The 27,150-nt window shown below is 37.8% G+C and overlaps 1 protein-coding gene across 1 annotated transcript in view; it reads left to right on the plus strand.

Moving 5' to 3' along the window:
- Nup214 (nuclear pore complex protein Nup214) overlaps positions 1–27,150 on the plus strand; it is a 98,654-nt gene that overhangs the window by 9,711 nt on the left and 61,793 nt on the right. The window contains exons 4-6 of the mRNA XM_083110206.1: positions 5,729–5,913; positions 12,234–12,439; positions 20,980–21,100. Coding sequence (XP_082966332.1) covers positions 5,729–5,913; positions 12,234–12,439; positions 20,980–21,100 — 512 coding nt within the window. The remainder of the gene's footprint in view (positions 1–5,728; positions 5,914–12,233; positions 12,440–20,979; positions 21,101–27,150) is intronic.

A 27,150-nucleotide genomic window follows, 5' to 3' on the forward strand; every position in this document is an offset into this window, starting at 1 on the left:
CTTTGTGCACAGTAAGGCTAATCGGGACTGGACCTACAGTTTAAAGTGGGATCCGAACCACTATGTGCCTCCACCGGGTATCAAACCCGGGACCCCTTGATTACAAGCGACGACACTACCACTGCACCATAGGGGAGGCCACTGTTAATTTTATGGATACTGACCATACTCAGTAAATTTAATGTTATGTAACATGAATTATAATAAATTTTATGCATGTTGAATTGTTAGTTGTTCTCGGAAAACATACGACGATTATTTAGAAAAAGTGATTACATGCTCATAACCAGAGAACGGATTTATATGTAAATACATATTTATGTACGAAACTGAAGTCAGTTATATTTTGTATTATCTTTGTGCATCATGGCATGTAGACTCAAAAAATTCAGTTTTTATTTTCCAAGTTTTCTCATATACAGTAAAACCTCATTAAGCCGGAACCTGGTAAGGTTTTACTGTATTAGGTTTTAGCTCATATTTTAGTTATTTTTACATATTATTTCCATATTTCAGAACATTTCTCAACATATATATTCCATATTCACGCAATAACTATATATGCCCATGTGACCGATAGAGTTGGGTGAATTTCTTGCTAATAACTGATACATTTGAAATACACTCCCATTACTTCTTGTGATATTGCATGCAGTTTCAGTCAATATAAATCCATCTTAAGAGAGAACAGAAGGAAATTCATGTTTGAACACTTACAAGAAAATTTTGTTATTCACTGTTTTGGAAACAGAAAATGAAAACACATTTTGTATTGTTTTACAATTAATGTCAATGTAAGCATACTATATTTTATGTAGCTCATGTAGTGTCATGTTATTAAAAAGATACATTTTTACAATTTAAATCCATATTTTAGTGAAAATAACTAAATATGTATTTAGCACATTTTTACTACATATAAATCCGTTCCCTGGTCAAACCGTCTACTTATATAGTTGTGAAGGACGAGGGTACTGTATTCCTCTGTAATACTGTCCGACCAAGTGTAGAACATGTTGCCAAATTTCTGCCATTTTTCTCACACCCTCAGTTGAATCGTTTTTCTGCATATCACTGAGGGACTATCCTAAGGCCTGCACTATGCCATCGATGGTCTTGAAGCGACATCCTCGTGAAGGATCTTGTAGCTTCCAAAACAAGCCATAGTTGCAAGAATTCGTGTTCAGACTATAGGAGGATGCTTTAGCACTTGCAAATCCCAACACCCAATCACTGAATTTGCAATATGGCACCTTGAGTTGTGGTGGAGTATGTCTCGAATGTCTCGCCAGAAACATTAGTCATTATTTTTTTTCGAATTGCTGGACAAGAGTGATTCTCCAGAAAGTTACTGTAATACCTACTGTTCATGGTAACACCCTTAGGTACCATGTGACAAGGAAAATGACTTCGTAGTCGTAGGCAACAAGAAGCATCACTGTAATATTGCTGAGTGCTTTTGGCATATTGAGGCAACAGCATTTCTTTCATGTGCAACTTGAATTTTGTTGAACACAATTTGTTCTTTTCATGAGAATATTCTTATTAGAGCATACTACTCAATACTACAGTCAGCACAGTGCTGCCGTCATAAGTCAATCTGTGGAACTGCAACATGTTATGTGTAGAGGCAGGAATAAAGCCATTATCTGAATTCATAATATATGTGACATCGCGCTACGATGCCAGGGGTCCCGAGTTCGAATCCTGGCCTGGGCATGGATATTTGTGAGTGTCCATTTATCAATTTCATCACAATATCGTCACTCATCCCCATCTTCGCAAATTAGCTAAAAGTGGCACAAAAAACCGAAGTAAAATAAATCAAATCAAAATCAAACCATAACATATGTGTGGACATATTGTTGAGAAATCACCTTTTTTTTTAATGATCCTCATATCAGTTGAAATGTACTAGTAGCACCAACAGGATCTTAATTTTTAAAACTAAAGAGTATATAGTTGAAACTTTGATTTTAAATCTGAACCATGTTTTTTTATGTATATTATTATTTATTGCACAACAAATGAAGGAATGGTCAGATAGACAGACAGATTTGATCGCATCAGCAGAATATAGTGGCTTGCTGTACACTCTGCAGCAAAGATGTGTAATAATAAGTTTGCATGAGGGTGGTTTTCTGATCTTCACAAGAACCATAGTTTCCAGTCTTGCATGCTCTTGACCCAACTCATGCCTACTGTCAGCAAATGTAGGTTACTCTTGATGAAAAGGAAAAATGACAATAGGCACATTTCAAATCAGCGAATGCAAAAATATATCCGTAATATATGTAATCACATGCACACTAATGTCCCAAATGAGCACTTATATGCACTATAAATCTTCACCACAGTGTTGCAAAGCAAGTGAAATGAATTAAGTTGTTGGAAGCATATGCATTTTTCCCAAGGGGAATGAACATGCAGATATTGCCCCCCAGTCATTACCCAATGGTTATCTTTTACATATGTCTCCTTTTCTTATTGCTTTACATTACTTTCCTTTCTCTTTGGTTAATCCATGCCTTAACTGGCAGCTTTGACTTTGTAGCATATGACACTGACCACTGTGCCATGGAGACCAGCTTTTACATGCATTGATGAACTCCACAGGATTGTTAACATGTGTGAAACTTATAAGATTTAAAGATTGGCACTTGTAGCAAATGTCAGTTACATGCACAGAGTATTGAAACATTGCCAGTTCAAGTTATTTGCTTATGTAATATTTAGGGATGGTCCGTACTTCAAATCATTCATCTCCCCAATAATAGAATACTGCTCTCCGGTCTGGTCCATGGCATGTCCCACTCAGCTCTCCAGAATTGATTCTGTTCTTAACTTTTTCCTGGCTATAGTTCGTTACAGGGTTCCCTCATTACGCAACTTTCCAACAGCACATCTGGCCTTTCTAAACCTACAGACTCCCTATCAGCGCCGTTTATTGAACGATTTTAGATATCTTTACAAAATTGTCAATGGCAAAATCCGTTGCAACACGCTCCTCCAGGAATTCCACTTTCGAGTGCCTATGCGCTCAACACAAGTCTATTTTACACAAAAAAGCCTAGACTGGAAATTCAAAAAAGATCACTCTTCCACAGACTTCCCACTCAATATAACGACCTCCCATCAAGTGCTGATGTATTTTCCACAGAATATGCCTTTCGGTCAACCATCAGAAGATATGTTGCTAAATAATATTTAATTGTGCTATCTTGACTTATTTATATTAATATTTTGTCTTATTTTGCTATTTTTGTTTTTGTTCTTTTTTGTTATTTTCATTGTTACTGACTTCAGTGTAAAATGGCTACATGCTGTATCTCAAATTTTCTCAATGAATAATTAAATAAATAAATAAATGTTATTTTAGCCAGTACGGATAAAGTAAAAAGTAAAGTAAAGTGCTCCCCTGTGCTTTGCACCATGCCATGAAGGCATATAGGGGGTGTGGAGTTAGGACCCCACACTTGCTTGATCACGGCCGAAGGTAGGGGTGATGTGATCAGTGCCATGCCCCTGGCTGCCTTTACCCCCTCAGAGTTTCCTCGTGTACCCACTTTATATGATGCTGGGTGGGCACCCGAGCCTTTTGAACATGTGGAAGAAATCCTGGTTGTCCCCTGCCGGGAATCACATGGTAGTCAGATGCCCTAATGACTGAGCTACCCCAGCTCTGTCTGAGTTCTCTTCTCGGGCAAATCTAAATTACCTAAGACTCCTTCTTTAGTCTTTTGTTCATAGTTATTTCAACTGAACATAGTACAAGATACTGATAAAGTACCAATATAAAATTTACTGATATGGGTAGCTGATTTTCTACCGATCCAATATAAAAATCCAAATGGTTCTTGAAGAATCTGAATGGATCATTGACCTCCTTAATAAATATGTGTTTCGGGATGACTGAAGTGCAAAAGAAGCTGCATATTTAGACATTTACTTTTTAGTAAGTAGGACATGGAGATTATCAATAAAAAATAAAAAAAATGGCAGAATTTTGCGCTAAATTATATGATATTTATATATATATCTGATCAGTAATTTTAACGATAAACTGTGGCGAGCTATATATAGACTCTCTAAAATTGGACCTTTTTTTGTGGAGCATCTATATATATATATATAGACGGTATTTCAAAATGAATGGTTCTCGTATTGGGGCAAGTCATTTTTATAGACACCACTTTTTTGTGTTATTTTTATTTTTGTGTTTTTTGGCTATCAAAAAATCCATTGTTGATGCTCTGTCAGTTCCTGAAAAATATTTTTTTTGCAATATCGAATTAGAGCCGTGGTGGTCTATTTGGTCTGACTGCCATGCAGGAGACCCAGGTTCAATTTGTGGGGTGGGTGTTCTGAGGTCGGTTTTTTACTGGCCTAGTCCCTGCATAAAGTGGCTCTGGGTCTCACCCAACCTCAAATCAATGTGTACTTGGAGGTTGCCTGGAGGGTAAAGGCAGTCGGAGCATGGTGCTGTTCACATCCCCTCCAAAATGGCCGAGATCGAGAATATGTAGTGGGGATGTGGCACCCTGCCCCCCCCCCCCACATCCTCTAAATGTGCCTTCAAGGCTGGGTGCTGCATGCAGGGGGAACCTTACCTTTGACCTTACCTAATACGGAATGTTTATTTGCGGCAGAGTTATATAGAGATTGTTCCTTACCTTCATTTTGCGGCAAGACTTTTTATAGTTATTTCTTGCATTATTTATGATGACATGAATTTGCGGTTGCATCTACAGGGTGTATCATAAGTAATGGCGTAAACTGACACAATTGAAAGTACATGATAATAGAAGCAGAAAAGTCTCAGTAAACATGGGTCTGCAAACGAGCCGTTTTCGAGATAATTGCGAATGTGTGGTTACAAGCCACCACTGACTTATTGTTTGTAAATGTTGTCCTAGTTGGTAAAATGCTAATAATACAGTAAGAAAGGTCATTGGAGATCTCATTACTTTTATTGAACATTCTACTTACTTTAACAAACGTTAGTATGTTACATGTTACAATTACTGTACTCATATCTGTTAAAGGAGGTGTTCAAAGTGTCATTCTTGCATGTGGATGCAATACTCTATGTGATTCCGCATTGAGTTTTGAATTCTTTCGAACACCCCCGGCTCATTTTGGAATTGGTCACAAGCATGTACAATTCTCTGTACTGATTGTATCCATCCTGTTTGATTACAACGCCACCTCTCGGAAATGTTCTGTTTTGTCAACAAAGAGCAAACCTCGGAATGCGCAAGGAGTGAAGCACTCGGTGTTTACAAAATGCAATCAAGTGACGGCTTCTAACCATACATTCGCACACATTGTTAGCATTTTACCAACTAGGATGATGTTTACAAACAATGAAGTCAGTGGTGGCTTGTAACCACACATTCGCAATTATCTCGAAAACGGCTCATTTGCAGACCCATGTTTACTCAGACTTTTTTGCTTCTATTATCGTGTACATTCAACTGTGTCAGTTTGCGCCATTACTTACGATATACTCTGTATATAGATGATTTTTTTTTTTGTCGTACTTCCCTTCAACGTCACCGCAGGGAAGGGGTTAATATGCCTATATCAGCTGATACAGATAGTTCCGATTAATCGGTTCCATCCCTGGTAATTTTTTTGCTTTGAAATATAAAGTGCAGTAAACAATGTGTAACCTTGACAAGGATTATGAGAATGTAATGCTTTTCATATTGACACTATATTTCAGGTTCCTTCCATGATAATAGAAGTTCGCCTCTCAACAACTCCAAAAGCATGGATCCTAGATCTCCAGTGGAATCCAACGATTCCAGGATTACTGTGTTGTTGCTTATCTGATGGCAGCATCAACATGTACGAGATGAAGGAGAAGGGACTGGAAATAAATGGACTTCCTCCCGCCACTGGAGCTACGTCAGTTTTGACTATTGTTGGGTGATATATTGTCCAGACGATATATCGCAATATTGATAAAATTACATCCAGTTGATTTCAACTAGACGATATAGCATCACAATATTTTGGCAATATATATTGTAATGATATTTTGGTGATATATATCGTGTAGACAATATATTGTCATAATTTTTGGTGATATATATTATGTTGGTGATATATCATCATAATATTTTTTGATATACCGGGTGAGTTTTTTAGCTTGACACAACAAAATATCTCGAACAGGATGCATCTGATCAAAAAAAAGTTCTGAATGAAATTGGTTCGTCTCGAAGGGGCTCATCCAATGCTGCCAAACTCCATCCCCCACCTCAACTCCTGGGGGGTGGGGCAACTTTAGAACCTCAAACGGGAACCCCCATTTTGTATTGCAGATTCGGATTCTCCAGAAAAAAATAAGTAGGTTTTATCTTAAACTTTTTTGTGGATTTGTGATAGATTGCGCCGTAATCGCAAAAATAAAATATTACGGAAATGGTAAAAAATGCATTTTTAATTGCAAAATGACGTGAGGCATGTTGAATTTTTATAATAAACTGCATTTAGCGTAACCCAGGAACAACGACGGGGACATAGCAGTATTTTGTTCCCATCGGGGTGCTTGTTTTTAATAATCATTTTACAATAAGCACTCGAAAATGTCACCACCCACTTCAATACACTGATTTTTCTGCACTTGGAATGCTTGGACACAACTTAGAAGCGTGCCCGGTGTAATCTTTCGACATGCATTGGTGATTCGCTCAATCATGTTCTCACGCGTTGTTGGCAGTTCATTGTAAACTTCACTCTTCACGTAGCCGCACAAACAAAAGTCAGGCGAAGTAAGATCTGGCGATCTTGCAGGCCAAGGCACTGGACCACCTCTTGCGATCCACCGACGGTTGTACACGCGATCTAATACTTCCCGTGCTGCAACGGAATAATGTGCTAGACAACCATCATGTTTTTCTTGTATGTACGCATTGCTTGCATTATAGAATTATTTTCCTGTAGTTTACAATTATTACAAGCATAAGAAAACAGTTTTTCTTTGTGACGTTTCAGGAGAACACACGCTCCTTTCATCAGACATTTATTTTCATTTTGACTAAAGATACAGTTATAACAATGGTTAGTAATTTTTTAAACAAAAAGAATCCCTTATATAATGGATGTTGTCAATGTTACATTGTTGCAATATAGCAACTTAACTGTGAAAAAAGCAGTCTGTGTAATTTTTATTTCAGATTTTTTAGAAGTTATGAATCCCAAATATCATCAGGTAATTCATATTCATCATTGTTTTCACAAAGTCTCTTGATGTTTTCTGTTACATTAAAAAAAATAAAGGCTTTTTAATATAGCAAAAGAAAATGGCTTTCACACTAACAGAATAAACCAAATCAAAAAACAAGTCGCAAGAAAACTAAAGGAAAAGAGAAATACAGACAAGATGAAAAATGTGTTGAAAAGAAATTTGTGTGCATTCCATTCCACAAGGGATTCTCACATAAAATTGCAAAATTTTTTAGAAGTTTTAATTTCAAAATTGTTTTTAAATCACCAAGAAGTTTGGAATGTACATTTAATGAATTCAAAATGAGAAACTCTCTACCAGATGTGGAAACCTGTTACAAACAGTATTTGTTTCTTTTTTGTGATTGTGTATGATTTTGTATGCTTGGGTTTCTTCCGTGGTTCTGTGTAGTTTAAAAGAGCCAATAAGGTTTGAACTTTCAGCCCTCCCCCATGCGACGCGGGAGGAAGTATAAATATGGCCTCTGACAGAGGACAGGGAGAGTGTGTTTAGGAACTGGATAGCAGAAGGGAGAGCGATCTTCGGGCTCCAGTGGCCTCCTTGAGAAAAAGCATCCCGAGGCAATTCTGCCGATGCTAGCTTCCACTTGGCAGTTCTGCTGTGGGGCTCAAGTTAGAGGAATGTAAATAATGTAAATTAGAGAATTATTGGAAGAATCTGAGCCTTGTTTTGTTAAATTGTAAATAAATGTATAAAGCCCAGTTCTGCGAGTTTTCAGCAATCACCTTGCAACATTAATTCAGTAAGTTCTTGCCTGTGATTGATTCTTTGGTTCCGAGCGCTCTGGTGAGGAACGGGATGGGAACCCAAGACTAAGGAGCCTATTTAGTTGTTTATTTGGGTTTTTCCTGCCAGAAGCGGCCCGGTAAGGGTGGAGTGTTGCGGAACAAACCACAGGAATATATAATATAAGTTGTTCATGTTCAAAGGATTATGTGGGACAAACAGGAAGGAAAATGGCAATATGATGGCACGAACACGATTTGGACATTATAAATCTAAACCCAAGAACAGGTTTGTCAACTCATATCATCGAAGAGTAGCATTTGATTAAAAAGAGAAGGGTTTTAAAAAGATTAACGGGAAACACAGAGTTGAATGTCTGGGAAGCTTCGTTCATTGCAGAAGAACGCTGGAATAAATTAAATAATGAAAATGGTAACATAGATCCAGTATGGAGTTTTCTTTTTCACAAATGGAGTAAGCCACCATCTTTAAAATTTAATGTAACAGAAAACATCAAGAGACTTTGTGAAAACAATGATGAATTTGAATTACCTGATGATATTTGGGATTCATAATTTTAAAAAAATCTGAAATAAAAATAAAACAGACTGCTTTTTTCACAGTTAAGTTGCTATATTACAACAATGTAACATTGAAAACATCCATTATATAAGGGATTCCTTTTGTTTAAAAAATTACTAACCATTGTTATAACTGTATCTTTAGTCAAAATGAAAATAAATGTCTGATGAAAGGAGCGTGTGTTCTCCTGAAGCATCACAAAGAAAAACTGTTTTCTTATGCTTGTAATAACCGTAAACTACAGGAAAATAACCATCATGTTGAAACCACATTGTTTGTCGCACATCTAAGGGAAGGTCTGCAAGCAATACTGGAAGTTCTTTCTGCAAGAAGTTTTGATATTTCTCACCATTTAAGTTCCCATCAATAAAATATGGACCAATAAGTTTACCGCCAATTATACCACACCAAACATTTACATTCCAAGGGTGCTGATATTCAACTTGGCGTAACCAATGCGGGTTTTCGACACTCCAATAATGCATGTTGTGTCGATTAATAATACCGTGGTTTGTAAAAGTCGACTCGTCAGAGAACAAAACTCGAGTAATGAAATTGGGATCTCCTTGTATTTGCTGAAGCACCCATTGACAGAATGTCACTTGGTTCTGAAAATCATCGCCATGAAGTTCTTGATGGAACGAAACATGAAACGGATGATATTTTCTACGGTTCAGTATTTGACACACAGTAGCCTGGAAATTCCCGATTCACAACTTATTTGTCGAGTACTAACGTTGGGGTTATGAGCCACTGCAGCTAATACCACAATTTCATTATTTTCTCCAGCAATTGTTCTTCGGCGATTCCTTTTTTTTTGGTTGTACAGTTCCCTCGGTGGAGAATTGTTGAACAACTCTGCGAAAAGAAGCATGCAGTTGCACCCGGTCTGGAAAACATTGAGTGTAAAGAATCACAGCATCATTGATATTCCTGCCACTTTTGTCCATAAATGTACACCATTTCAATTTTCTCTTGCACCATTATAGCCTGCTTATAACCACTAATGGAGTCAAGGAAGAGAAACACTACTTCCGTCCTCTTCTTCAGGCTTCGTGGCAGATTATGTCGTGTCTGTTTGAACAGGAAACAAAGTCAGATGGTCTTTAGGAGAAAACATGTGGTCTTGAAACATGCTCGGCAATCTATTCAAAATGTTGTTAACCACTTACAAAACTGTAAAACGTTGAAGATTTCAAAGTTCCGTAAAAACCTTTGACTATGTGAAAATAAACAATCTCACTTCCGCAGAATGGATCGTCGAGTTAGTCGTCTTCACGGCTAATGTTGTGCTGCTGATGCGCTGCTGATGGCTGGTACTGGCCCCACTCACTTGCTTCCACCTTGGAACTCCTCTATCATCATGAACGCTTGTGTCATTTCTTTCGTTACATTAAAGCCTATTTGCTTTTATCGTCTTCCATTTTTTTAACAACTTTACCCATCTATTCTCTACATTCCCTTTCTTCAACGTTTTACAGTTTTATAATTGGTTAACCTCGTTTTTAACAGATTTGCCGAGCATGTTTCAGGACCGCATGTTTTATCTTACAAACCATTACACCTTGTTTCCTGGTCATAATCCACGGCATAATCTGCCATGAAGCCTGATGAAGAGGACTGTGTATTTCTCGAGAATTGCGCCAATCTTACTGTTTGCAATCACAGCGCCAGCTATCACAAATCCAAAAAAAAAACAGTTTCAGACAAAACCTACGTATTTTTATCTGGAGAATCCTAATCTGCAATAAAAAAATGGGGGTTCCATTTTGAGATTTTACAGTTGCCCCTTGCCCCACCATCAGGAGTTGGGGTGGGGGATGGAGTTTGGCATCATTGGATGAGCCCCTTTGAGACGAACTTTTTTTTTGATCAGATGCGTCCTTTTCAAGATATTTCGTTGCGTCAAGCTAAGAACTCACCCGGTATATCATGTTGGTGATATATCATCATGATATTTTAGCGATCATGATATTTTGTGATATATATCATGGAGATGATATATCATTGATATCACGATACAGAAAAATAAATATCGTCTGTGATGATATTTTCTTGACGGTATCTCACAATTTCAAGTTTTTGATATCCTCTATCCCTAGTTTTGACTTACATGCTTACGAGGGGGGGAACCCAAAAGAAACCAGAATTTTGTAATAAAAAAAATTGTATTTATTTGTAGGTGTTACAAATTTAATCTCCTTCAAAGTACTGCTCATTTGATGCAATGTACCTGTCTAAACATGTTTTCCAATTTTTGAAGCAGTCCTGAAACTCTTGCAATGTGAAGCATCCATTATTTTTTTTCTCATCTCCTCCATGCCCGCAAAACTATTTTCTTTCAGGACTTTTTTCATTTGAGGGAATAAAATGAAGTCGCACGGAGCAATTTCAGATGAATATGGTGGGTGGATAAGCTGGTTAACGCCTGGTTAGCAGTTTAACCATTAGGAATGAATTCTGAGTGAACAGTGCCGTTTGCATCAAAAAAAGTTCACCCTGAGAGAGAGGGTTGGTCTGCAAGTGACAGTCCACCATTCCTGAAGCAGGAGAACCACTCATAAACTTGTGTTTTCCCAAGAGCAGCTTCCTTGTAAGCTGTTTCAAGCATTACAACTATGTCCCCTGTCATTTTCCCTAACAGAAAACAGAATTTCACAGCCGCACGTTGCTCAAACTTTTCAGCCATCACAAAAAATTGACAAAGAAGCGAGAGGCTCTTAACACTCGATGATGCCGGTGAGCAGACTGATGCAAAAGAGTTCTCGCAAGAGGCATGTAGCAGCGGAATCATGTACTACAACGGGCCTGCCCAGCAGAGAACGATTCCGGTTTATTTTGGTTCCCCTCTCGTATATGGTATAACAAACATGCTATTCATACTATAAACTTTATTTGAAATGTATATGCTGAGGTCTGTCATGATTTCTCTTGACCTGGCAATCTAAGGAATTCAACATATGAATGAAAAAGTCATGGAATGCGCCCAGCTTATTGAAAGTACATTAAAATCTATCCGTTACAAAATGAAATTTGTTGCAATGTTATAGCAGTTAATAGTGTATTAATAAATTATGCTTGAAAAAGTTCTACATGTAATGAAAAGATTATTGGTAAGATTATTGTCCCTACACTTGCCATTTGCAGAGATGAGGTGTTCATCAGCACTTGAGTAAAATGTTTTCAAAGCTCTGGATTGGGAGGGATGGCCCATCATCATGGCCTCCAAGTTCTCCTGATATTATACCTCCAGGTTTTTTTCTGTGGGGATTTGCTAAGGACAAAGCATACAGCTTACCATTTCCAACTGTTGGAACGTTGAAGGTGCAGATAACAGTACAAATTGAGTATTGTGATATTCAAAATGCCACAAATTGAATACATGTTGAAGTTTATGAATAAAACAATCAACTTGTGTTTTTGGATAACATTTCGAAAACTCAACATGTCTTTGCCTAATATAAGAAATCATTTTGAGTTTTGGTGCCATGTACATAAAAACAGAAGTGTACACCTAACAAATATTTTGTGTAATAAATATTTGAAATGAGGCAAAGATTTTATGCTCACCCTGTATTTTTCATGTCCTATTTGTTGAGCAATTTTTGTCAAGTTGTTTATTGTACAAGAAGGTGTACTATATCCATTCATGCTATTTTCGTTTCAGATGCATATGTTGGAGTCCGAAAGGAAAGCAGATCGTTGTTGGAAGTAATACTGGAAACCTTACACAATATAAGCCAGATTTGAAACAAGTTAAAACATTACCTCCTCCAGAAGGAAATCCAGTTGCTGTTATTAATGTGATTTGGCTATCGAGTTTCCAGTTTGCTGCATCTTATTGGGACCATGTTGATCCAGAAGCCAGACCAGGTAAACACACACTTGCACAAAATAAAATTTTGCAGTTTGTTAGTGTTTTTTTATGTTCAAAAAAGCATTTTTTAAAAATGTATTATTAAAACTAACTCTATTTTTGCCATGTAAAATCCTGATAAATATTTGTTAAATGTTTGCATTTTCTAATATTATTATGTTTATACATTAATAAATCAATACACATGATTGAAGAAGATTACAATAGTTTGGATCTTCCCCCTGAATGTTTCAGGTTCAGATTAGGTTGTTTTGTGAAGTTCCTTCATAAATTTTGCATAATCATTAGGGCCACATTTTTATGAGTAATAAAAGATTAATATTTCAGTACAAGAAGTTTTATATACGAGGGGATATCACAATGTAATTGAGTAAATTTTTTACACCCAAACGGAAATGTATTCACAAAAACTGAAATATACATTTTGAAGGTTGAACATTACTCTATTTTCCCAAATAACATCCATTCACATTTATACATTTGTCCCACCGTGAGAACAAAATTATTGATGCCCATGCGGTTGAAATCATTCAGCTGGACGCGTAACCAACAACACACAGCTGTCACAACTTCCGTGTCGCAGCTGAAGTGCTTGCCGGCAAGGTGTTCCTTCCGTGGGGCAAACAGGTGAAAGTCTGATGGGGCCAGGTCTGGACTGTATGCTTGAAAATTTCCCAATGCCAGGAATTGACTTTTTGCATCACTGATGCATCTACATGGGGACAAGCATTTTCATGGAGAATGATGACCTCCTCTAGAGATTTTGTTAGACGTTCATGGCGCAGAGCAGCTTGTAGACGATCCAGTGTGGCACAATATGCAGCAGCATTTCCAGTTGCTCCTTTTGCCCCAAAATCAGCAAGAATGACACCCTGGCTGTCCCAGAAAATGGTAAACAAAACCTTTTCTGCAGACGGGGTTGTCCTGAATTTTTTGGGTGGGACAAGTTTGTATGTTTCCATACCATACTCTGTTGCTTTCGTTCAGGGGTGTAATAAAAAACCCATGATTTGTCCCCGGTAACAATGCGGTCGAGGAATGTGTTTCCAACCCTATGATACCGGAACAAATGCTCAAGACTGTATCCCGTACGGTTCTCCATATGCTGTGGTGTGAGCTGTCTGGGGACCCATCTCGCTGACACTTTGCAATACCCGAGTTCTTCATGGATGATGGAGTATGCACTGCCATATGAAATGTCCACTGCATCCGCTGTTGTTTGGATTGTTGACTGCCGGTCCTCCTGAATCAATGCCTCCACAGCATTGACATTGCTCTGTGTGTGGGATGTGCAAGTCCGCCCAGAATGAGGTTCATTGAAGACATTTACACGCCCTGCGTTGAACTTTGCACACCAGTTACAGACATTTGTGAATGTGATGCACATGTCACCATACACTGCACACAACTCAAGATAGATTTCAGGTGTTTTTCTCTCCCTTTGACCACAGAAACCGAATCGCACTCCGCAGCTCAACTGTGTCGAACGTCTCAAGTGTAACTGCCATTTTGAAATAACTACCTCTTGGCATGCACAAGGTGTACTTCCAAATGTATATTTCAGATTTTGTGAATACATTTCGGTTTGGCTGTAAAAAATTTACTCAATTATTTTTTGATATCCTCTTGTAAAATAGCATTTTGTTGTTAAAATGGTTATTATAATCCTAAGTTTCATTTACAAGCTATGCTCATTGTGCAAAACAAATATTTCCTAGCACATTTATGGAATTATCATAGTATTAAGTTTATTCCTGTGTAGAGTCGATTTTGTTTCTCAAATTTTTACAGCCGAAATAATCGATTTGCCAAGATTTTGCATAACTCTCAGGGTTTTCGGACTTCAGAAAGTGTTATATTTGGAAATGTACTCGAAATTTTGTGTTTTAAGAGTTTATTTCACATTTGCAGTTCATTTCGCATTATTGTGTGATAAAAGATGGCAGAAAAATGTATCTGGCATCTTTCAAAAATATTAAAAATCAACATCACAGCATGTTATTTCGCATTTCATCGTTCCATCAAAAACAAAATGTTCATGTTCATACCATAAAGAGACAGATCAACGATATAGAAATAGAAAAATACAATTACTAAAGAACTTCATTTTTATGTTCCCAGATTTTTACATTTTACCATTTTATGCTTTCTCCTGCATTGTAAGTGTTTATCTTCAGTTCCCTGAAATACGTTACTGTTTTTCAAAAACCAAATCAAAATTTACCAAGGAACTGTAAGAAAATTTAATCAATTTACTGAGAGGGAGGCATAATATTATTTACACCAATACTAACCATTACAGTAAATTTTATTCCACAAGCCTTGGTCATTATTTTATGGTCTCATTGTGGTGTTAGCCGACCTTTGTGGCAGGGTGGTTAGCACAGCATGCTGTGATGCCAGAGTTCCCGGATTCAAATCCCAGCCCAGGCATGGGCATTCTTTGTGAGCATCCCTTCATCAATTTCATCATATCATCACTCATTTTCATCGTTGCGATTAGCCAAAAGTGGCAGAAAAGCTATGTAAAATAACCAAATCAACCAATCAATCAACTGTAGTGGTGTTACAATTCTTTTGGATACATTCTACCCCTAAAATTTGATTATAATTAATTTCTTAACAGCATTTGAGTTCCAACCATTTTCTCATGCTTTCCCACTTTTTACAATCGTGAGTAAACAATGTGTAACCAGCATCTTACTATTTCACTACATGTTTGCATGATGCAGTCGATTACAGTTTATTCATGATTACCCAAAACTTGCAGAAAAGTGAAGTAAAATAATCCAAATCAGGCTATCAATTGATGACAGTTTACTTGCATTATAATTTGGTGCACACAGGAGATGAACTACATAGAGATTTAAACAAAAATGGCAATTCATGCTGGGTATGGTAAACATAGTTTTAATATTGCTCATAATATTGCATATTTTATATTGGTACAGAGATGCTAGATGCCGTAATGTCAGTTAATGAAGTTAGTGGTCCTCCGAATTAATCTGAAGAAAACAATTCCCAATGCGGAAACCTGAAGCGTTCATTACTTGTGGGAAAAATAGGCAAATTCGATCAAAACTCAAAGCTGGGTGGGTATCTGGCATACCATGCCTTTGCTCTATTGAATGAGCTACCAAGCCCCCTGGGTTCACTTTATTTTTCACATCCTCTGACTTTGTACATTAGTTGCAATCCTGGGGATCCAGGTTCGACTTCAAGTCTCTCAAATTTCTACATAGCTTGCTTTCATGTTCAATAGTGATTTTAAAAGCAAATATGTAACAGAATATGATTCTCAAGTGACTAAGTAAATATTTTTTCACATTTTCTGTGTGCTATTTTACAGGGTTTTCCCAATACGTATCGGGATTGATTTTGTCCGGCCAATGGAAAGGGGTGGAGGGCAGTCTCTGTGGTGGGATCGGTGTTGCGGGATGTCACATGAGCTAGGAGACCCAGCTCTGAGCCTTTGGAGTGTGTAGGTTGCACCTGAAGTGAAAGTGTGTTTAGTGCTCGTGTCGAGAGCCAATATGCAGCGAACCATTGAGCAGCATTGTGCCATCAAATTTTGCGCTAAACTGAACAAATCTGCTACGGAGATTTGATATGATCCGTGAGGCTTACAAGAACGAAGTCATGTCCAGAGTGCATGTTTTTGAGTTGCATAAAAAAATTCAAAGATGGTCGGGAAGAAGTCGAAGATGAACAACGTGCTGGACGTCCGACGTCGATCTGAAATGCTGAAAATGTGGCCAAAGTGTGAGAGCTTCTGAACAGGGATCGCCAGTTAAGTGTTCGTTTGATAGCACAGGAGTTAATTTTACTGAAATCTACTGTGCATTCAATTGTGACTGATGATTTGCAAATGCGGAAGGTGTGCGTGAAGTTGGTGCCGAAGGTTTTGTCAGACGAGCTGAAGGAACACTGTGTGACAATTTGTCGTGAACTGTTGGAACGTTTGGAGACTGATCCAAATCTTTTGGACAGAGTAATACCAGGTGTGCCGGTTAATAATTCTTAATTTCGTCGCTGGATGGTGCTGGAAGCAAGGGTTGGTGCAGTCTCAACTGTTACGTCAGTGTGTTGCCAGGACAGTACCTGTCAAAATGCCGTGGATGTGCAACCGAGTGCGAGTGATCGTGATATTGGGTTTGTGTGGGAAACATGTTGACCTTCAAACCAAATAAGGAGCAATCAATCAAAAGAAAAATGCGAGTGAAAGCCATCGTATCCTTGTGGAAACGTACGGTGACAATGTCCTAATGCAAGACTCGTGTGTGTGTTGATTTCGACTTCAAAGACAAAGATCGCCTGTGCCAGCCGAAAAAATTCCAAAATGCCGAATTGCAAGCACTGTTGGATGAAGACGATATGCAAACGCAGCAACAACTGGCAGAGAAGTTAAATGTTGGTCGCCAAACCATATCTGATCGTCTTCATGCCATGGGAAAGATCCAGAAGGCAGGAAAATGGGTCCCACATGATCTGAATGACAGACAAATGGAGAAGCGAAAAACGGTGTGTGAAGTGTTGCTTTCTCGGCATGAAAGAAAGTCTTTCTTGCATCGGATAGTGATTGGGGACAAAAATTAATCTACTTCGAGAACCCAAAATGCAAAAAGTCATGGGTTGACCCAGGACAACTTTCAACATCGACTGCAAAACCGAATCGCTACGGTGGGATCAGAAGGGTGTGGTGTACCATGAGCTTCTGAAACCAGGTGAAACAGTGAATGCTGTTCACTACCGTCAACAACTCATCAGTTTGAACCATGCATTGATCGAAAAGTGCCCAGATTGGGCAACAAGGCACAGAAAAGTGATTTTGCAGCACGACAACGCCTCATCACACACAGCGAAAGGCGTCAGAGAAACCATTTCTGCACATGGCTGGGAATTCTTGCCCCACCCACCATACTCACCAGACTTAGCCCAAAAGATTCAGTTCAGAAACTTGTTCCACTCGTCATTATGACTTCTAGTCTGTTACGTTCAAAATTATGGTTCCTTGCATTTCAATTCTATATTTATTCACTCTCGGATCTAGGTTCTTGGATCTGTTCATTTTGCGACTCGTTCTTGTGAACCTGTTCAAGACCGGAATTTGGTGAAGCGTGAGATTTTTCCTTAGAGTACAAACTACTCAAGACGAAACCTACGCACCAGCCATCCTCATAATTTTTTGCGGAAAAAATGTTGCTTTAGCTTTGTATGTGGTGAGGAAATTTTCTTTCTTCAAGAACACACCCATTCGGAACCCGTTCTCTTTTGATACGTGAAGCAGAGCAGGTTGGTGTTTGGACAGTTTATTGGTTTTGGATCTGCAATAAAGCTTGAAGAGCAGAATTTCACGTAACTGGCTGTGGTTGACGTCACACTGGACGGGTGTGGACGCCGAGTAAAAACAAAGGGACTCACTACTACGTTCCCCCCGTGAACCCGTTCTGTGAATTTGAGTCCTTCGTTTGCGACCCGTTCAGAAGCAACCTGATCAACTAGTTCATTTGCTCGTTGTAGTTTTTACATTGCAGAGATGTGTTACACCCGAGAAATTAGTGATTTTATGCAGTATCAGGGACGTCATTATTCGAATATGCACGTGTTTTGTGCATGTAGAATGAATTTATTTTTTAAAAACTGGTGTGAAATAGAGGAATTAAACGTACGCTGGTCACACATCATTGTTAGGTTAGGAATGTTGGTTTGATGCCGATAGTAATTTTACGTATTGTTTGCGTGTAGAATGAAATTATGCTGAAAAGTGGTGAAAATGAGCCCAAGTTCCTTTTGTTTTATTACGATTTCATTATGCTACAAATGCAACTTTTACATGGTTCTATTTCGATGTATGTCTGTTAACACATACTGCAGAGTTTTAGCGATTACTTGTTTTAGCGATTACTTAAGATTTTGTGAATATATGCTTTTGTGGTTATGTTAGGAATGTCAGGTTTGGTTGTCTTAGAATTAAATAAAGACCGTGAATGCACTCTACTAAGGTTCCGATTTATTTCTACATTCATTCCCACTAGTTTACGACGTCAACCAGAGAATACCGTGGAAAGCGTGTATGATTGAGTATGGTCATTTTGAAGGTTTTTTTTTCAACATAAATAACTTTTTTCGAATCCAAATAGTGCTCATTATTTTAATGAAGGTCCAAATTTTGTGTCACAATGATTGCCAAAATTTTATGATAATAGTCTTCCTGATAGGAAAATTTGAAAAAAAAATCATAAAACATTCGGAACTGTTACCTTTTAAAATACAGATTTTGATGTTTTCCGTAATATAAAATTGGTTCCAGCATGTGGAAAACTTAAATAATGGAGATATTTGATTCCAAAGTATGGCCCGCGTATATATTTTTTTTAGGTGTATGGTTGGTCACCGGCCCCATTCAAGTTCAGAATTTCCATAATATGTACTATTTTCAATAAATTAAAAAATATAATCATTAAACTTATTGCATTTTCTAAAGGTACATGACCTAATTTTCTGTTGTTTCTCATTTGTATTGATATAGGCTAATTGAGGTTGTGTACAGGTTACATTGTAAAGGTTTGATATATGCCACATTTTTTTATTGATTTTTTACACCACCTTAATTGTAATGACTTAGTGAAAATGGGGAAGTACAATAGTTATTTATTTTTTCATTGAATAGCATTATATTAATCACTTGTTAATTTTTCAGCTAATAACTGTGTATATTCATATTCATAATAATTAACGTGCCTGCATATTTAATTGAAAAACATGAGGTTCAAAAGCAAAAATCATGACAACAAACATGTCTGGAAAAAAATATTTCTGGTCTGGAAAACCTGGAAAAGGCAGGGAATTTCATAATCAAAAAATCGTAGCTACCCTGCAATTACGAAGATGTCGAACAATAGCTTGCTGACTGGATCATCTCAAAATGTGAACGATTTTTCTGGAAGGGCATCCACAATTTGGCGGACAAATGGGCATAAGGTATAGCTAGCGATGGCACATACTTTGAATAAAGCATTTGTTACCTTTCTCCCCATATATACTTGTTTTCTTTCGGATCAATTAAGAATTATTAACCGGCACACCTGGTAACCGGTGACAAAACCTGGATTTTTTAGTATGATCCAGAGACTAAAAGGCAAAGTGCTGAGTGGCACACAAGTGCCTCTCCTCGACCAAAAAAAAAACACATGAGCAAATCAAGAGTGAAATCGATGCTTATCGTCTTTTTTGACACAAAAGGTGTGGTGCCTGCTGGACAAACAATGAACGGGAAATTTTACACAGAAGTGCTCGAACGTTTGAGGATTAGGGTCTGCTGTGCCCGAAGGGAGATTGCTGATTCCTGGCTGCTGCATCACAACAATGCACCCAGTCACACGTCGCTAAGAGTGAGGTAGGCACTGGCAAAACACATTGTGGCAATGCTGCCGTAAGCACCCTACAACCCAGATATGGCTCCTGACAACTTCTTTTTGTTCCCTCGGATCAAAAGGAGCCTGAAAGGACATAGTTTTGGGACAGTTGAGGTGGTTGAAGCAGCTTCGATGGGGTGCCTGAACAGCCTTGCGGGTGCCGACTTCCAGGTGGCGTATGAAGATTGAAAAAGTGCTGGCAGCGGTGTATTGATGCAGGAGGTTCATATTTTGAAGAATATTAACACACTGTACATACATATATCTTCAATAAATTTCTTTGTATGACTTCAGTCCCAATACTTATTGGACAAACCCTGTATGATACTTTTCCTCTGTGAACAGTGATCATACATTTTATGTCTTGCTTTCCTTTGTCTGTCACTTCCTGACATGAAAAGAACATATTATCTCTTGCAACACAATCTGCTACAGTCAGTTGTTTCAATTGTGCCACCTTCAGACATTCACATCTGTCTGTACAGATACAGCTAGCTATGGTGACACAATTTTAATACATATGTGTATCTCCCTACACATGGGTAATTTGTGTGGTCACCCTATTGACTGTAAATATACAGTGAAACCTTGATTTTACATTTTTCAGGAGACAAAGATGAAAAACTTAAAATGCAGGAAAATGTAAAATCTTTGTAGGAAAATTTTATAACATTTTACTGTATTAGGACCATCAAGATTGAATGTATAATAGGGTAAAATGTAAAAGCCGGGAACGTGATATCAGGGTTTTATGATGGGTCTCCCAGATGACATTCTGGTGGTCATTGCCTTATAATCAATGCATCCAAGGTTTGATAATCAGTGAAGGCATGTAGTGATTCGGACACCACTTTAAATAGCAAGTCCAGTCCTGATTAACCTACCTGTGCACAAAGTGGACTTAAAAGAAAAACTCCAACATTACAGGTGTTTGCAGTTTGAATGGTGATATAGTTCATATTGTCTGGAATCTGAACATAGTATGATATCATGTTTGTTACTTTTAGTCTGTCATTTAACTTTGCATAATAAATTTCATAGTATACATTAAAAGGAAACTATTATTAAGATTTCAGTTAAATAGTGTAAATGTGCTTATTTACATTTCTTCTCTTTTCTAGGTGTGATCATAATTAATGCACCAAAGAATGCTCCTGTATCATATGTGAATTATGATGATATTTGTTACAGTATGGGTGAATACAGAAAGTATCAGTTCTACCTTATCCATCAGCAAGCATGGTATGTAGAAATATATATTATTTCACTTTCTTTCTGGCTTTTTTTTAATGCAAGTGTTGTAGAATGTTCGTAGCACTTTCTGCCTAGCAAAAATGTAAAATAGTTGAACTGTATAATATTTCTCCCCAGATATATACCAGAATAATAGCCATCGCAGATCTGTATAAAAAGAAACACCATTTATGGGTTATTGCCGTTGTTCATCTACAGTGAGACATGCGATTTTACTTAATTTTTCACACAATTAATCATTTCAAATAATGACCGAATTTAGTAAGCAGGATGTACAATGCTTGTACTACAGTTAGTTAATTCCATATTTTCTCAACTGAACCATGCACTTTTCATTGTTATTACAAATATATAAAATGAAGTTACAGGTATAGAACTCCTAAGGAGAGTAAACATAATTTATCCTGTATAGGAATGCAACACATTTTGATCATTCACTAAACTGATGCAGTAAGTTGACCTTAGAATTTTAGCCTAAAAAAAGTCTTGTGAACCTAAAAGGGCCTTAGGCACTAAATTATACTGTTCAACTATATTTTACATAATGTTATAAAAGTTCTAATTATAACATGTTATGTGCCTGGGTTGGAAATTTAATAGTGGCAACTATTAATTTACAAGTGGTACGTAAGAGATACCTCTGTAAAACTTTGACAGCCCTTCGATGTAGTCACCAGTATTGTGTACAACCGTTGCCAGCGATGTGGAAGTTGTAGTATTTCTGTAGCAGCGCCTGTTCTGTTGATGGTTTGAATGGAGCAGTCTATTGCCTGAAGATTCTCTGGAACAGTTCGGAAGCGAATGCCCTTTATCTTAGGGATGAAATCAGTCACAGGGGCTTAAGTCTGATAAGTATGGGGGATGGTAGAACATCTGCCAGCCCCATCGAGCTAACAAATCAGCCACTGGTTGCACCGGAGCTTGTTCTGCAAAATGACGGGAGGATTCAGCAGAAAGGGTCCCCATATCTTTCGCAATGCAGGTCGCAGGTTATGTTCCAAAAATGAACAGTAATACCACAGACATGTTAATTCTTTTTCTTCTAATATATAAAAATGGATGTATGTGTGTATATGTGTTTGTTCCGGCATAACTCTCGAATGCCTGGAGCGATTTCAACCAAACTTGGTACACATATCACTTGCAATCTTGAAAGAAATACTGTGGGGGTATGACACCCCTGGCACCCCTAGGGGTAGGGATGGGTGTAACATGTAAAAATAAAAAAAAATAAAAACTGATATTACTGTGGAATCCGTAGTTTTCAGGGTCGCTAAGATGAATAGTGACACTCCCAATACTGTTCCAACTTCAAGACACCCATGGCACCCCTACAGGGTTGGGTGGGAAGGGGGGGGGGTGATGTAAAAATAATTGAAAACGACCGAGATTAGTGTGGAATCCATAGTTTTCGGGGTCTCTAAGATGAATAGTGACACTCCCAATGCCGTTCAACTCCAAGACAACCCCTGGCACCCCTAGGGGTGGGGGTGGAAAGTGGGTGACGTAAAAATAATCGAAAACGACCGATATTAGTGTGGAATATCCATAGTTTTCGGGGTCGCTAAGATGAATAGTAACACTCCCAATGCCATTCAACTTCAAGTTCACTTTACAATATAGTTAGAATTCATTTTTCTGTCTAATAGAAGATTGGGATAAATAAATACCCGGGCAATCAGCTAGTAAGTTAATAAAATTAACTTGCCTGTGGTAATACTGCACATTGACGGTCTGTCCCGCAGGTATGGCAACAATCACCAGAACTTTCACATAAGTGGGGTTCTGAGTCTGACTACACAACTTTAAACCGCCAACTTCAATGATACTCTATTCCTCTCGTCACTGCGCATGCACCTAGTGTTGGAAAGAAGAGTCCCTTTACTGGGAGGTAGCTTAAGTATCAAACTAACGTGTGGTGTAAGTGAGATGAACCGGTTCCATTTCATGGTGTGTATATACAGCAGTTTATTAAATTTCCAACCCACGGAGTTTTATTTTTAGATCAGTGTTCATGTCTTCAGATATTTTTGATAAAAACATTTGCAGCGTTTCAGCAGCACATTTAAGCCATCAATTCATTTTACTCGTTAATCCTGGTTCTCTTGGTGCGCATTGTCTATGAAGAACACTTTAAAAATCCTCAAGTTCCCCTACATCATTACCAAACAGAGTTTGCTGCAAATTTGCATCGTGATAGCAGTAGGCAGTAGTGTTGTGTATAATCGAAGTATACCTGTACATTGCAAACAGTGGCTCAGACAAGTGTCTTCAAGCCCAAAGCAGGTTGGAAATACACCAAGGGAGGCTTCGGTGGTGATTACTGCATTGTCATGACTAGGGGTACACGTTTATGGTGAAAAAAGGAACAACATTTCAGTGCAAGAACTGGGCACATTTCAGGGTCAAAAGCAGAATATCGATTACCTATTCAAATGGTGAAGAAAATTTGATTTAAAAACTATATTTATTTATTTAAAAAAAATCAATTTTAGAAGCACATTTATAATCCTCACTCCTGTGAAATAGAAAAGCCCTAAGTTCAACATAGATGAGGCCATTCAGGCTTCCCTGATGGCGCAGTGGTAGCGTCGTCGCCTTGTAATCAAGGGGTCCCGGGTTCGATACCAGGTGGAGGCACAAGTTGTTTGGATTCCACTTTAAACTGAAGGTCCAGTCCCGATTAGCCTTACTGTGCATAACGTGGACTTAAAACACTAAATCAACCAATCAACCATGAGGCCATTCAGCTGATATCGACAAAAGTCAAGAACCCAACTACTCCCACGAGGGACATGGTGGAGGCGAAATACTTGCTGATGATGTATTGATTGACTCCTCACCTTACGGCAGGAGAACGGTCATTTTTCCACGACCGCCTCCGCAAGCTCTCCATCGTCTTTCTTCGTGGATGGTACATGGTGGCACACAATGCCAGTATCTGGCGGATATCGTCAAACCTCCGGTCTATGTCGCCCCTGAACGTTGCCCAGCCACACGAGGTGGACTCCGGCCCTTTCTGGGGAAGACCAAAGCGGAACCACGTGTGTAAGGCTACCATTTTGCCACTTGCTCCTCGTCCAGCCTCAGTGGATGTGTTCGACGCACTCGCACGTCAACTGGATGGCCTGCCTACAGAACTTCAACCCCAGGATGTGGAGGAAGGTTGGTCACCCAACACCAATATCGTCAGCAACTGAAATCAACGGGGTTAATGATACAGTTGTGCATGTGGTCCTGCACCATGAATTTTCTGTATTGACTTCCAACCGGTCAATGTGCAATCAAAGCTCCTTTGACAAATCGGCCATAGGACCAACACCCACTCTGGGTCAGGCTATGAAAAAGACACAGACCCTTAGTTATAGCTGCGTAAAGAAGGAGGTTGTGTAATAAAGTGGAGACTTTTCAAGTTTTCATAATGAGTAAATGCAGTTCTAACCAGGGGTAGGAAAATACAGGGTACCCAGTCTCCATGCCACCTGAAAATGTTCACCTGGCTCCTGACTTTTCAAATTCAGTGCTAAAAAAATATTTTGAGTTTGCTTATTGAAATTTTCATTGACTTTTTAAAGAAATAATGAGTATAGCATGTATTTTTAAAGGTTTCTGTGTTTTATGTATCCATTAAATCAAAATAATAAACATACCATTAAAACTTTTTTCACTGTTGCTAGCCGAACTTTAAAATCTGCATCAATGTTATAAGAGTCAGGCATACGTATATTAGAGTGTATTGCATATTTATTCACACTGTTACCAGTTGAGCCTTCTTGAGGAATGTCATTCAGGCGCAAGGAACTGTTAATCCAGTCTCTTATTAATTAATAAATTAAATGTTTTAAGGTCATATCTCAAAATGTGTAGCTTTTTCTTAGTAGGATTCATGACTTTCTTAGAAAATATTTGCCAAAAGAGAGTAGCTGTCTCCTGAGAAAAAGGGGCTGGCGCCTGAATTAATTTTAGATTTTTCTACCCCTGGTACATAATAACATCGTGACAGTGATAGAATTGATGAATAATAGACAAAAACGTTATTCTTTTACTTACCTTATTGCCACAGCAAACATTTTGTGGGAACACGTACATTGTTCCATAACAGTATCCAGTGATTTATGCACACACCCTACTTAGTGCCATTTTACCTGCTCATATTAGTAAGTTTAGTGTCCTGAAATCCAGTCTTTATTTATAACACTTGTTCCGATATTTCTTCAGAGGCCACATTTTTTGGAACTAGAAAGAAGGTTACTTTATTATATGGGGAAGAAGTGATGATTAAGTTTGCAATTAGGAATGGCAACAAAACCTGGACAACAGATATCCAGATTTCAAATTATCTGATTTCCATTTTGGTTGCAATGGATAATCTGGATAATTTGGTTATCTGAAAAATTTGGATATCCAGATAATCAGAATATCTGAAGGATTTGAATATCCAATAATTGGGATATCTATATAATCCAGATAATTAGGATATACTGATAGAACAGATTGGATGAAGGATTTGTAAAAATCTGTACAGTGAAATATGAAAATGACCTGTAAAATGGATAAACGATAAGAGATTACATATATTTGATTATCCAGACATTTTCGATAATCTAAATATCCAGATAATTCAGATAATGCAAATATCTGGATAATCCAATATCGGAAATCTGGACAATTCGGATTTCTGGATAATTTGGATATCAGAATATCCAATATCCAGATATTTGAAATCCAGGTAGAAAATTATGCAATGTTCAGATAAAAAATTTTTCCGGATTTACCCTAATTTGCGTATTCTACAGAAATGTGCCAATTGAAAACTAGGAAAGGAAGGTGCTCAAGAATTGAAGGTTACTTGGATATTTATTTTTTTGTAAGAAATATATCAGTTACAAAGATAGACAACTTTTTTTGTAGTGACTTCCTGATAAAATCTTTCGTTTCCAACTGTGTAGGTGAAAGATTTTTATTTTCTATCGCATGTGGGAGTTGAAGATCAACCTTTCTTTCATTTTGCTATGCCATTTGGCTCTATCTAATAAAGAGTGTAAGAAATACAGCAGAACCTAAGTTTTGCGTTTTTGGAAACCAAGATGAGAAACTTTAAACACGGTAAATTGTAAAACCTGGGAAGAATTTTTATCTGTTGGGACGACTACTCATTACTTGGAGGCTGCGTTAGCCATAGAGCTGTGTTTGGGAAAATTCCTGTGTGAGATCATCCATGTAGGAATTAAACCAGAGTCTTCAACATGACTGCTCAATTCCCTACTGACTAGACCATTGTACTCTAAAGATGAAAGGAAACCTTGTAAGTAATACTGTCCAAAGTTATTTTAATAAGTAGCAGAACTTAAAAAGTTCCAGTTTTTAGTTTACTCAAGCTTTTGTTACTTCATTGGTTTCTTCAGGAATTAAGACAAGAATCAATGTGCCTCCCTAGCTGACATGGAGTAAATGATTGCATGTCGTGTAAGTTACACTATATTTATTTTACCAATTTGTAATAAATAAATAAATAAATTACACTTTTTTTAATACCTGTAAAATCCAAGTGGTTACATGCACATGATTCCAATGAAATCTTCACTGATGGCAAACTTGATGATACATTGGGTAGCTCTGTTGCTAGAGCTTGTCTCTTGAAGTTACTCTTTTTTTTTTTTTGTGGGTCAACAATAAATGTTGGAACCTTGCAGGGAATGAAACATGCATTTCTCAGACAGGAAGAATGGATTTCTGTACACTAAAACCTACTAATATAGGCAGCAAAAAAAGGCACTAAGTAGAGGATGTGCATAAATTACTGGATACAGTTTTTACATGCATTAATGCGAAAGAAATGTTCCAAATGATTGAATTTAGGTTTGTGAAACCTTTGTTCGGATTCCATTAAAAGCTACAAGTTCAACTCCGATTAGCATAAGTTTATGGGACAATGTATGTCTTCCCAGGATGTTCTTGTTGTGAGAATAAGCTAAGTAAAATAATAATTCATAATTGGAAGAAGAGAGACATGGTAGTAGATAAATATGGAGAAAATG

The sequence above is a fragment of the Lepisma saccharinum genome, chromosome 23 (genome assembly GCF_977018435.1).
Source record: "Lepisma saccharinum chromosome 23, izLepSacc3.1, whole genome shotgun sequence".
In the NCBI taxonomy this organism is placed as follows: domain Eukaryota; kingdom Metazoa; phylum Arthropoda; class Insecta; order Zygentoma; family Lepismatidae; genus Lepisma; species Lepisma saccharinum.